Source organism: Cokeromyces recurvatus, assembly GCF_025118155.1.
Source record: "Cokeromyces recurvatus strain NRRL 2243 chromosome Unknown BX663scaffold_9, whole genome shotgun sequence".
Lineage (NCBI taxonomy): Eukaryota > Fungi > Mucoromycota > Mucoromycetes > Mucorales > Mucoraceae > Cokeromyces > Cokeromyces recurvatus.
Window position 1 is genome coordinate 14,427 of NW_026251395.1, and position 12,959 is coordinate 27,385.

The 12,959-nt window shown below is 30.5% G+C and overlaps 3 protein-coding genes and 1 non-coding gene across 4 annotated transcripts; 3 read left to right on the plus strand and 1 right to left on the minus strand.

Annotated features, from left to right (window-relative positions):
• The first annotated feature begins 1,227 nt into the window (after nucleotides 1-1,227).
• On the plus strand, nucleotides 1,228-1,300 carry BX663DRAFT_t65. Its single transcript has one exon. It is a non-coding gene; the product is annotated as a tRNA-Gln (tRNA).
• A 5,236-nt stretch (nucleotides 1,301-6,536) lies between these two features.
• On the plus strand, nucleotides 6,537-9,296 carry BX663DRAFT_505218 (plasma-membrane proton-efflux P-type ATPase; the record flags this gene model as incomplete). The annotated part of the gene is made up of 7 exons (XM_051527030.1): nucleotides 6,537-8,268; nucleotides 8,293-8,334; nucleotides 8,356-8,742; nucleotides 8,773-8,835; nucleotides 8,872-9,020; nucleotides 9,048-9,186; nucleotides 9,220-9,296. Coding segments are annotated over 7 exons (2,589 nt in total), but the record flags the coding sequence as incomplete, so codon positions are not given.
• Nucleotides 9,297-9,762: 466 nt separating this feature from the next.
• On the minus strand, nucleotides 9,763-11,245 carry BX663DRAFT_505220 (uncharacterized protein). The gene has a single exon (XM_051527031.1). It carries the CDS (start codon nucleotides 11,076-11,078, stop codon nucleotides 9,822-9,824), a length of 1,257 nt encoding a protein of 418 aa, XP_051383769.1. The 5' UTR covers nucleotides 11,079-11,245; the 3' UTR covers nucleotides 9,763-9,821.
• BX663DRAFT_344733 (uncharacterized protein) lies at nucleotides 10,951-11,518 on the plus strand. Its single transcript, XM_051522158.1, has one exon. It carries the CDS (start codon nucleotides 11,194-11,196, stop codon nucleotides 11,479-11,481), a length of 288 nt encoding a protein of 95 aa, XP_051383770.1. The 5' UTR covers nucleotides 10,951-11,193; the 3' UTR covers nucleotides 11,482-11,518.
• Nucleotides 11,519-12,959: the final 1,441 nt, after the last annotated feature.

The following is a 12,959-nucleotide window of genomic DNA, read 5'->3' on the forward strand; positions in this document are numbered from 1 at the left end:
CAACTGAAAACTTATAATTATTTTTATTCATTTCCACACTATTAATCAATTCAATGATATCATGTATCTTCTTCCTAAACACCAATATTTTATTATTATTATTTTATTTATTTTTTTCTAAAGAAAACATGTGTGAAAAGAAAAGAAAAAAAATATCATCAAAACAACATTATTCTTATTATTTTAACGCGTTTTCATCTTAACAAATAATATCACTTAATTTTTTTCAAGGCTATGGAATAAAAAAATACCAAAGATGCGTTTTAAAGCCATAAAGAAATTGTTAAAAAATAGGGGGTAATTAGTGTTCTAATTTTCTGCTTAATATAATCTATTATGGTAACCAAGTGAATTAAGTTATACAACGAAAAAAAGAAAGAGAGAGAGAACATACATATTGCATAAATCAATCATGTCCTTTTTAAGGATAAGCTTTGCATGTTATGCGCTCAAAGTTGACTATATTTATGCTAGAAAAAAAAACACCATTAAAATAATAATGAAAGCACACCCTTGCATGCATGAATGTTATTCATAAGGATTATTTAGCGTTAAATTGATATAGAAAACTATAAGGTAAACATACCATTTAAATGTATTCAGATAGTTGGAGATGATTACCATAGCTAGAGATCGACTTAAAATGATCTTCATATTCATCAATCTACCTCGTCTAATAAAATTAACCCTTCTAAAAAAAACATTTCCAGATCGTCTCAATCTTATCCAAAAATACTGTATTATCCAGTTACCAAAGACCCCGCAACTAACTTCTCTTTAATTAGTTTGTTGGGCAACTATCTGTATCATTTTACATGAAATGACTTATCTGTTTCATCGAATGTTTCCTCCTCCTCATCCTCCTCTTCCTGTTAATCTTGGTATCAAGTCGATCCTCCTGATATACTAGTGTAATTATACCGTCTCTGATTTCTTCTTTTTTTCCTCTCGACAATGGAGAGACTTTTATTACCTTTTCTCTCTCTCTTTTTTTTTTTTTTTTTTTTGCAAGCGACTAGGGCAATACAGCATAATAAAATTGATACGTGCTCACTTGTGCACCTTGGTCAAAACATCGACCATCCACATATTACATTTTATAGACATATTTTTAAATTCCGAAGCGACAAATGTGAAAAATTCGTCCGGAATGTGGGGTAAGTCACGTGACTTTCAGACAAGTTTTAAAACAATATGGAAATGGCAAAAAAAACAGGTCCAAAACAAGGTTCCATGATGTAATTGGTTAGCATTTAAGATTCTGATTCTTCGCATCCGAGTTCGAGTCTCGGTGGGACCTTTCCTTTTCTAACAAATAATTTTATGTATATGCACGGAATAAAGTTTTAGCCTCATTTTATTGTTGGTTGTGTTTGAATTTATACTTTATTAACAAAAAAAGAAAAAAAAATGACGATCCCTATGTGTTATCATCATATCAACTAAATGATGTAATTTTGTTTTTCCCTACAACAATATTAGTAGTAGTTATGATAGGAACAATAACAAACACTTTATTGGTGTTACTTTGTTTTTTTTTTTATTTTATTTTCTAATAGTAATAATTATGAAGTATACCACATGTATGTTTAAATAACTGCTGACAAAAAATGAAATTACACATTATATGTATATATTTAGAAGAAATCAGAATTCTTTGTTGTAGCTTAACTGATAATGAACAACCTATAAACAGTGTTTGATATATATTTATCCTTTTTCTTTATAATACTATAATTATCATTATTTCTAAATCAAGAAAAAAATATATACAATAAGGAAATAGGTACAAACAATAACATGTGGTAAAGCACACGAACAAATTATCTAATATGATAGTTTAAATATAAGATATAATTGGCTGTGTATGATTGGATTAGTAATGAACCAACAGTTGATGAAGGTATTACCACATATTTGTCATACACTATACTATACCTTTTGCCAAAATGCTGTCGTAAGAAGAAAAAAAAAAATTAAAGTGTCGCACTTTAAAAAAAAAACCAGTGCCATATGTTTTTTAGAAAAAGAGTATCGCACAATCTAGGAAAATAGTATCGCAAATATTAATTGAAGAACGTGGCTATAAATGTGTATACCTTAAGCCCCGTTGAAATATTCTGGTCAAAAAGTTGAAGCTAGTATTAAAAGAAATCCTTCAGACTCTACGGATAGAATGACACCTTGTATAATGGATGCAATTACTTATATCACTCTTGAATATTGCCATAGTTGGATTAGACCCTCTGTAAGCTTTTTTATTGGTTATAATATTGTTAACTTTTTTTTTTTTGAATAAACAGCTGTTTAAAGTTGCACTACCAGGCTCACTCATTCTTGTCTGGCAGCTGAAAAATGAAGTGAAAATCTTTTCATCCGCCTTCATCAACAATTATCTATAATGATGAATACCATTAGAAACTAAACGATATGTATGATTTACTAAGTCCAATTTACTCCTAAGAATGCTGAGGTATGTAAAAGAGAACGAGAGGAATCAGGATAAACCATAGACCTGAACATAGAATAAGATATCATGTCGTGTCGTGTCGTACTGTATATAAAATTTATGGACATTCATTGATTTAGACGTGTCAACTAAATAAGACATATGGCATCCATTCTAGATATTTATTTATAACCTTGATAAAAGATGTAAGCTGTGTCTGATACGGTAAAAGACACTAGAAACCTATACTCGGATCAAACAATAATTTTTTATTTTTTTATTTAAAACCTCAATCAGATTATTATAACACTCAATAGATAATCCATATAGATCAGTACCTTGAATCAACAAGACGTATACTAACATTATTTCATAACAGTTGGTAAGGTCAAAAGAAAAATAAACATTGATAACGCAAAACTAACATTTTATTAAGAAACTGACGCACAAGCAGTTCAATTCATTGATGATATATGGTGTATCGATAACCCAAACAATCATGAAACTTACCAAAAGAAACAACTGATAACAAAGCATTTTTTTTTTTTTTTGAATAGTTAGTTAAGTCAAATATACAGAAATAATTAGTTGAGAAAATTACAAAAAATTAGCTATTCAAGTGAATTGGAAGTGTTAGCTGGATAGAAATGGTATAAATGAGGACTTTCGAGAATATTTGACAAGGCCCACTATAACAGGTTGTTTTGAATCAATCCATCTTGTAACAGATCTCAACATCACCTAAGCTTTTTAATTACTTTTTTCATACTTCTTGACATTTTCTTGATTATAGTCAGTATGAAAACATACAAATTGCCGTATCCATCTTTTAAATTACAAGAAACGTTAAAACATCTTGAAAGTGTTCCTTCTTTATGCAGTCACTTTCTTTATTTTGTTACGGGGGGGATAAAGATTTGGACTAAAAAAAGGTGCACTGGTGTTTATTGATTTTGAACAATTGAATCTAAATACTAAAATTTATGTTCTACAATAATATCAAAAGGTGGCTACGTCAACAAGATTTCAAGATGTCTAAATAATTCAATTGTTTTGGAACATTGTCTAAATGGTTTCTTCTAGTTTCTAGAGTTCCAATTTACTGGAATAAAACGCATATTCTTATTAAAAATATGTATAAATTTATTTGCGACATGTTTTTTTTTTTTTTTTTTGAAAAGCACGACACTATTTTCCTGAATTGTGGGATATTCTTCTTCTAAAAACATATGACATTTAAAAAAAAAAAAAAAAAAAAAAAAAAAAAAAAAAAAAGAGTGCGACATCATTTTGGCAAAAGGTGTAATAATAGAGATCTGGGACTGATAGAAAAAAAAAAATTACACATTTCTCCTAAAATAGAGCTATTAAACGAGTAAAGTAATAACAGTATTTAATTGGATAAAGTTATACTAAAACCCCACAAAAATAATATGTATTTTTGATCTGACCTTTTTATTTACACAATCATATTAAAGGAAAACTGTTTATCCATACTATTCATTATTAAAACAGGTTGAAAGATTATTATTTTAAACAAATGTATTTAATAATATGCTTCTGACTTTTCTAAAGACAAATGATTTGATCATTTAATTTATACTTTTTTTCAAATATGATTATTATGACGCATGTATAGTAGCAAACTATTTTAGAGTTATTAGTTTATTAGTAGTAGAGGCATGCTTATAAAAATAAACCGGAGAGTCAAAATAGACTACTACTAGATGTCTCTTTTAAAATTAAAATAATCTAAACTTTATTAAATCCTTCTTTTGTTAGAATTAAAGACTTTCTTGTTAAGAAGAGGTAAGGTCAAATAAGCGAATCCCTCATCAAAAAATAGAAATAAATGACTATCTTTTCCCCGTTCCTTTTATATATAAATATATTTGTATTATTATTTCCGCAAAAAATGTATACATATTATATAGAATTTTTAGATTTATAAAAAAAAAACGTGGTTGCGGACTTGACCGAAAAAAGAAGTTATTATTTTTCAATTTAGAAAATAAAGTAAAATAAAATAAATAATTTCTTGATCTTCTTTAATAAAAAGAAAATAAAATAGAAAAAAGGGTTTCAATGTTATCAAAACGATATTTTGAAAAAAAAAAAAAAAAAAAAAAAAAAAAAAAACTACTACTACTACATGTGCTTCCTTTTTTCTTTTTTTATCTATTTCTATTTTTTCTTTTTGTCAAATACATACTTGTATTACAACGGTAGAATGTTTTTATATTCTATTTTGTGACGCGTGCGAATAGCATGAATACATTCCTTTTAATTGGATAATAAAAGCGTTGTTATTGAATCTTGATTGCCCATCATATTACGAATTTGCATATTCATAAAGTCTACATAATTTACAGATAGATACTGTCACATGATTTATTTCTTTCTAGTAAAAATCATAGTAATAGCTCTTGTTTTAGATTATTATTATTTTTTTTTTTTTTGGACAAGTTCCCTCATCTACTATCTCTTCTTCCGTTCACCGACCCGAGTTACTTGTATAAAAAAAAAAAAGAGAAAGAAAAGACAAATTCCCTCAATAAAATATGTATTAAAAGCAAACAATAAACATTTATCAGTGATGATGACCAATTTTTTTTTTCTAAAAAAAGGAGGATGATATAATTGTTTAAAATTAGAAAGAAAGGAGAAGATAAAAAAGATATAAAATCAGAGTAAATAAAATAAAACAAAAGAATGCTTTGAAAGGGATTTAGTATTTTATTAACTACTTGATTTTATAAAATAAATTTCTTTTACTAATGTGTAAACACTTTACGAGTCATTTTTTTTTATCTTTTTTTTTTCTGTAAACAAGGTACATGTTCAAAAAAGTTGATTTGTTTACAGATCAAGAAAAAAAAAAAACTTGATTTTGAATGAAATAAAACTCTTCTTTCCAAGTTTACACTTTTGTGTTAGTTTGGTTTGTTTGTTAAGGTCGCTTTTTACAGAAACGGGAAAGCTGATTGACAGAGCGGGCAAAAGCGGGGTGACATGAATATCCTATTTCTTTTAAATACCAATGACCATTTTTGATCATGTCATTGGTACATTTTTATTACCGATTCTATAGAGTGAAGCTTCACTACTATATATTGATAGTATTATAAAATTGGCTTGAGGAGAATCTATACTTGATTAGGAAAGAGAAATTACTTTTTTTTTTGATAACTTTTCCCCCTGCCCGTGCTGAGTTAGTCTAATCATATCTCTGTGTAATAAACTTCACTTTTAGATATAAATACTTGAATAAATTTCAACTTTCGTCTTAACTTTTTTCCCTTTTTCTTGTTTTTTGTTTCTTTTTAACCAACTCTTTTTTTTTTCTTTTTACCTTCATTTATTTTATTCTTTAACTTCGTAAAACCTTTACACAGTAAATCTATATAAAACAAAAAAGAGAGGAAGTTGGATTCAAGTTTTTCCCTTTTTTTATTATATATTGCCTTGCCTTAATTTTTTTTTGTACATTCTAACAAACCATTAAATCAATTATGATTGAAAAAACCGAGACACACGGCAATGAAGCTATTGCTGATAAAACTGTTCCTCAAAAAGCAAACATGTCAGGCAACCTTACAACTTTAACTGTCGAAGAGCTTTATGACAAGGACAAGTTTGACTTATCAACTATGGAACCTGGAGATATCTTCGAGCTTTTACAGTACGTATAATTTTTTTTTCTTCTTATTTGTTCCCATTTCTTTTTTTAGATTCCCTTTTTTTTTTTTCTATTCTTTCTTTCTATTCTTTCTATCTTATTATTTGTATGTTTATATCCCTATTTTCTCCTTAATTATAAACTATTATCCCAAATAATTAACCTTCTTTTCCACATGTCCCTTGAATTTTTTATTTTTATCTTTTTTTTTTTTGGGTTTTGTTTATGTTTTCTCTCTTCATAATTTTCTTTTGATTTAATTAATTTGATTGTACCTTAATTTGTTTCAAACAAACAATTTTTTTTTTATTTCCCCGGGATCAAGTATATTATTTTTAGTAAAAAATTTGTGTCATATTTAATTGTTAACGTCACTTTTTTTTTTTTTTTTTTTTTGAACCCTGTAGAACATCTGTCAATGGTTTAACTTCCGAAGAAGCTGCTCGTCGTGTTGAAAAATTTGGCCGTAATAAGCTCGAAACAAAGGATGTAAATCCCATTCTTCAATTTTTGGGCTTTATGTGGAACCCTCTTTCATGGGTTATGGAAGCTGCTGCTATTGTCTCTATTGCTCTTTCAAATGGTGATGGTCAACCTCCTGATTATCCTGATTTTATTGGTATCGTTCTTCTCTTGTTAGCGAATGCAACAATTGGTTTTATGGAAGAACGTCAAGCAGGTAATGCTGTTAAGGCTCTTATGGCCTCTCTTGCTCCTGAATGTAAAGTAAAACGTGATGGTGAATGGAAGACTTTAGAAGCTGCTGAATTGGTTCCTGGTGATATCATCTCCATTAAGCTTGGTGACGTTGTCCCTGCTGATGGTCGTCTTGTTGCCGCTCATGGTCAAGTTTCTGTTGATCAAGCCGCTCTTACTGGTGAATCTTTACCTGCGAGTAAAGAAGCTGGTGATGAAGTCTTCTCTGGTTCTACTGTCAAACAAGGTGAAGCTGAAGCCATTGTCATTGGTACTGGTACCAATACTTTCTTCGGTCGTGCTGCTAAACTTGTCGGTGACGCTGGTGATGATGTAGGTCACTTGCAAACTATTTTGGCCAAGATTGGTAACTTCTGTCTCTGTACTATTAGTATCTTCATTGTCATTGAAATTCTTGTCATGTATCCTAAATTTCGTTACAAGTATAGAACAGGTATCGATAATATCCTTGTCTTGCTTATTGGTGGTATCCCGATTGCTATGCCTACCGTCCTTTCTGTCACTCTCGCTATTGGTGCTAAGCAACTTGCTGAACATAAGGCTATTGTCACCCGTATCACAGCTATTGAAGAGATGGCTGCTGTCACGATCTTATGTTCTGATAAGACCGGTACCCTCACTTTGAATAAATTGATTGTCGATAAGCCCACTATCAAATGCTATTCTGAATATAATGGTGACGATATCATCCTCTTATCTGCTTATGCCTCTCGTACTGAAAACCAAGATGCTATCGATTTCTGTATTGTCAATTCTTTACCTGATCCTAAGCTCGCTCGTGAGAATATTGAGGAATTGGAATTCAAACCCTTCAATCCTGTTGTGAAACGTACTGAGATTACTTACAGACGTAAATCGGATGGTGCTATTCTTCGTGTAACAAAGGGTATGTCTCATACCATCCTTGACCTCTGTTCCCGTGATAAGAATGAAGAACAAATTAAGGCCCTTAATGATGATGTGGATGAATTTGCTCGTCGTGGTCTTCGTGCCCTTGCTGTCGCTGTTGATGAAGTCCCCACAGGCGGTGTTGAAGATGAAGGCTTGGGTTTCCGTCTTATCGGTCTCTTGCCTATCTATGATCCTCCTCGTTCTGATACCAAGGAAACAATTGATCGTGCTATCGCTCTTGGTGTTGCAGTGAAGATGATTACGGGTGATCAACTTGCTATCGCTAAGGAAACAGGTCGTCGTCTTGGTATGGGTGATAATATGTTCTTGTCCAAGACCTTGAAGGATGGTCCTCCCGCTGGTTCCGGCTACACAGATGTTGATCAAATGGTTCTTCACGCTGATGGTTTTGCTGGTGTCTATCCTGAACACAAGTATGAAATTGTTGAACGTCTTCAAGCTATGGGTCATATGACAGCCATGACAGGTGACGGTGTCAATGATGCCCCTGCTCTCTCTAAATCCAATGTAGGTATCGCTGTCGCAGACGCTACAGATGCCGCTCGTTCCGCTGCTGATATCGTCTTGACCGAACCTGGTCTCTCTGTCATCATTGAAGCCATCATTGGTTCTCGTCAAATTTTCCAACGTATGCGTAACTATTCTATTTATACCTGTTCCGTGACGATTCGTGTTGTCGTTGGCTTTGCTATCCTCTGTTTTGCCTTCCAATTCAATTTCCCTCCCTTCATGGTCTTGATCCTTGCCATTCTTAACGATGGTACTATCATGACGATCTCTACCGATCGTGTCAAGCCTTCTCCTTACCCTGATTCATGGAATTTGAGAGAAATTTTCACTTATGCTATCTTCTATGGTCTTTACCTTACTGCCTCTACTGTTGCCTTCTTCGCCGTCATCTATAATACAACCTTCTTTGAATCTCATTTCAGTCTTCCTCACATCTTTTCTCCTGAGGGTGTTGAAGAAAAGTATGTCAACCATGGTATCTATCATTCCGTCATTTACCTTCAAGTCTCTACTATCTCTCAAGCCCTGATCTTCATCACTCGTTCACGTGGCTTCTTCTTCTCTGAACGTCCCTCGATCATGTTAATGATTGCCTTCGTGGTAGCTCAACTTGTCGCTACCTTTATCGCCGTCTATGCTGATTGGCCATTCACTAGTATTGAAGGTTGTGGATGGAACTGGGCAGGTATCGTTTGGATTTGGAATATCATCTGGTTCTTGCCTATGGATTTCATTAAATTCGGTATGCGTTATGTCTTTGAACCCAAGAATGATTTGAAGAAGACCAAGACACCAATGGCTGGTCAATCACGTCGTGCCTCTGCCATGTCCGGTGCCTCCTCCGCTCGTTACTATGCTAATCGTACTCGTTCCCTCAAATCTCTTGAACGTCCTCAAAACTTTGGTAAAAAGCTTTTGGGTATGAACAAAAAGATGAGCATGGATGCTAAAGAAATGCGTCGCTTCTCTTCCGTTCAAACAAATCATGCTGCTCAAGTCTTGAATAATAATAATCACACAAGCTCATAGAATATTTTTAGTTTTTACTTTTTTTTTTTTTTCGACAATAATAATATAATTTTTTCCTTTTTTCTTTACCGTGTATATTTTTTCTTTTTTTTAATTACTTATAAACTTTTAATTTAGAAAAAAAAATGATTTACGTAATCTTTATTTTATATAATAATAACTTTGAATGTTTTAAAGGAAAAAAAAAAGAAAAATGACTTGTCTCTTATTTTTTGATTTGGAACCTACTTGTTATTGTTCTATATAATAACTGCGAATAGAAACTGTAGTCCTTTCCATAAAAAGTGGATATTTCTGATGACTACTTTATATGCCAAGACCTTTTTTTCTTCTTCTACTACTTCTCAAGCAATAAATAAACAAAAAATGCAAATGATTATTTTATTTTATTTTATTATACAACGTGTGAAAAGATAAATCCAATTTTTATTATAAGTATTATTATTATTTGATATGGGTATTTTTTTTTTGTTTTTGTTTTTGTTCTTTTTTTTTTTTTTTCTTAATTGTACAGAAAAAAAAAAGTTATGAATCTAAAGTATCATCAGAATAAATAATTGAACGAAGAATAGCACATCTTCTTTCCAACATAATCAGAAAGCTTTGCATTTGATGAGTAGACATACGACTAATTAATGACCTAAACCTTGTATCGTCATTTTGATAATTAGTATGATCTTCAGAAGGTGGTGTAGGAGGAAGAGATGGAAAGGCAATAGTAGTAGTAGTATTATTATTATTATTAGTAGTAGTAGTAGTAGTAGGCATAACGATGGAGGAAGGGAAAGGCTTTTGATCTAAACAAAGTTTTTGACGAGCTTTTTGATCTTCATCCTGTAACAAAATAGTGTCACAAGGTCTCTTTTGACCAATAGTAGGTGAAGTAGTAGTAGTAATAGTCTGTTGTTGCATATGATCATATAATTTACAAGCACCACAAATGTCTTGACCCATACTATTTGAATACCATGAAGAACTTGTTTGAAAACATTGATGACAACGCTTTCCTTCTTGATAAGATGTTTGTTCCTCTTCCTTTTCTCCACTTGCTTTTGACTCTTCAGTTTCCTGAGTGGTTAGGAAAAGATCAATCTGGTGTTTATTGTTTTGATTAGCCTGATGCTTTTGACGAATATGAAGAGGTCTATGCATATTATATTGTTTATAATAGAGACCACAGGCATTACAGAGAGAATGAGCACGATCAGGGGTTCTACGCCATAAAGGAGTTTTGGTAACATGACAATTATAACACTCAATTTGACGTGAGGTACGATTAGGCTTGTTTGATTTAGAGATATTGCTTTTCCTTTTCATTTCCAATTTCTTTTTCAAATCCTGGATCATATCAACTTTTTGCCTTTTTCCATCTTCTTCTTCATCATTTCCATCTTCTCCTTCTCTTTCTCCTTCTTGAACTCTGTTTTGTTCATCTTCATCCTCTTTTCTTTCCACTTCTTCCTCTTCCTCCTCTTCCTCCTCCTCAAATTGAACAAATTGATCCAGATTATCTTGAGAACCTACTAGAGCGGTGTTTGACAGATTTTGAAGGAATTGAGGATCCAGTACGTGTAAGTCAGGACTATGAGCAGAATCGATAGAGGAAGTAGGAGAAGGAGGTAAGTTATTCAGAACAGGCCCTGATGAAGAAGAAGAAGAAGAGGCTTGATTGTATTGTTGTTGCAAAAGATTAGATAAACTATCCTTGTCAAAAAGTTCATTAGAACTACCATCACTTAAATTGACGCTCATATATTGTAACATGAACTCTTCGTTATCCATAATTTTTTAAAGTTTGTATGAAAGAAAAAAAAAGGGGGAAAGAAGGAAGAAGAAAAGAAAAAAAGAAAGAGAATATAAGAATCCTTGTTGATTATTATATTCTTTGTTTTAACTGATGAAAATCCAGGAAAGAAAAAGAAAGAGGAAAAGAAAATTAAAAAAAAAAAAAAAGAAAAGAGACATTATTTTTCATTTAAAATATTTATATTCCTTTCTTTTTTATCCGCCTATTAGATTCATTTCCTTTTTTTTATTCTGTTACTTAGCAACAACAACAAGCTCTTCTTTTTTTTTTCCTTTTCCTTATATTTATGTAAATATTAAAAAGAAAAAAAAAAGCTCTAATCAGGTAAACTCTACCCTTATTATAATTTATTGTATAACGATGTCCATGACCGTTTAATAATATTAACTATGATATACATTCTATCTGTCTAAAATAAGTGAAACGGGGGGAAGGGGTTTTTTTTTGTTTAAAAAAAAAAAAAATCCGCATGTATACTTAAACTCACACTTTGCTTTAATTTTTTTTTTTTTTTTTTTTTTGTATTACAGCCGTTTTTTATTTTATTTTCGATAATTCTGAATAGTAAATACATATTTATATCTCTAATTACCATATACTCCGACAAATAAAATATAATTATAATTCATGTCATCATAATAAATAAAAAGCTTGTAAACGTAAAGTTGCTTGCTACAATGAAGAAAAGGGAGAGAGACAAGTAGTCACCAATAGATGACTCAATTTTGGGTAACCAAAAAAAAAAAAAAATCGGCAATTTAAAATAATAGATAATAATACTAAATAAATATTCACCATGATTCATATGTGTAAAGGGAAGTATTAGGGATAAGCGTATAAGTGACTGCTATTTGTATATAATACAGTGATAATAATGTATATATCATGTGTAAATTTATATACAATAATATGATCAGTCCAATAAGGTGAAAATAATGTAATCAGAGAATCCGTTTTTTTTTTTCTTCGTGTTTTTCCAAATATTTTTTTTTTATATTGGTCCGATCATTTAAGCCTTGTGATTGGTGATAGATTAGAGGAATAATAAATAAAGCAAAACAGCGCAATCACTAAACTAATAAATATACAAGAAAACATGTAGTATGTATACACTTCTATATATGTGTATACATATTAATAAGTAAATACACATAAAATAAAATAAAGCTGATATAATAGAGAAGATTATATTATTATGGAGTGAATATTTTACATGTGTACTAATGACTTTATCATTTGACTATTTTTTTTTTTTTTATGTTAGACATAAGATAGGGTCGGGTTGATAATAATAACCATATTTAGAACTATAGATGTTTCTTATTTTATAAGTTTTTTATTCTAACAAATGAACTTCACATCCATGAATAGAGAAATAATTAGATAATTTGATTGGCTCAAAGAAAGATTGCGTGCATTTTAGTTTCCCTGAAATTTTCTATATTTTGAATTCAGGGTTTTTTAAATTATTATGTAAATACATTATTTGACAAGGAATATCATTTTACATTTATACGTAATAAATAATAAGAAGAATATAAATGAATATGAATACAGTGTTTTTTGTTTTTTACTTTTGTTTTTTGTTTTTTGTTTTTGTTTTTGTTTTTTGTTTTTTGTCTTTCGTGTTTTGTTTAATATTCCCATATTACTATTAGTACGATATAGTTTAGTTAATATGTAGATCCTTTTTTTTTAAAAAAAAAGGAAAAAAAAACATTGAATATTGAATCTAAATAAACTTTATATTCAGATCATTTTTTAATTGGATATGAAGGTTAATAGTGTAGTAAAAGAAAAGACACTATAATATTCATGCCTTTTTTTTTATCCTATCTACATACTACTTTATATTA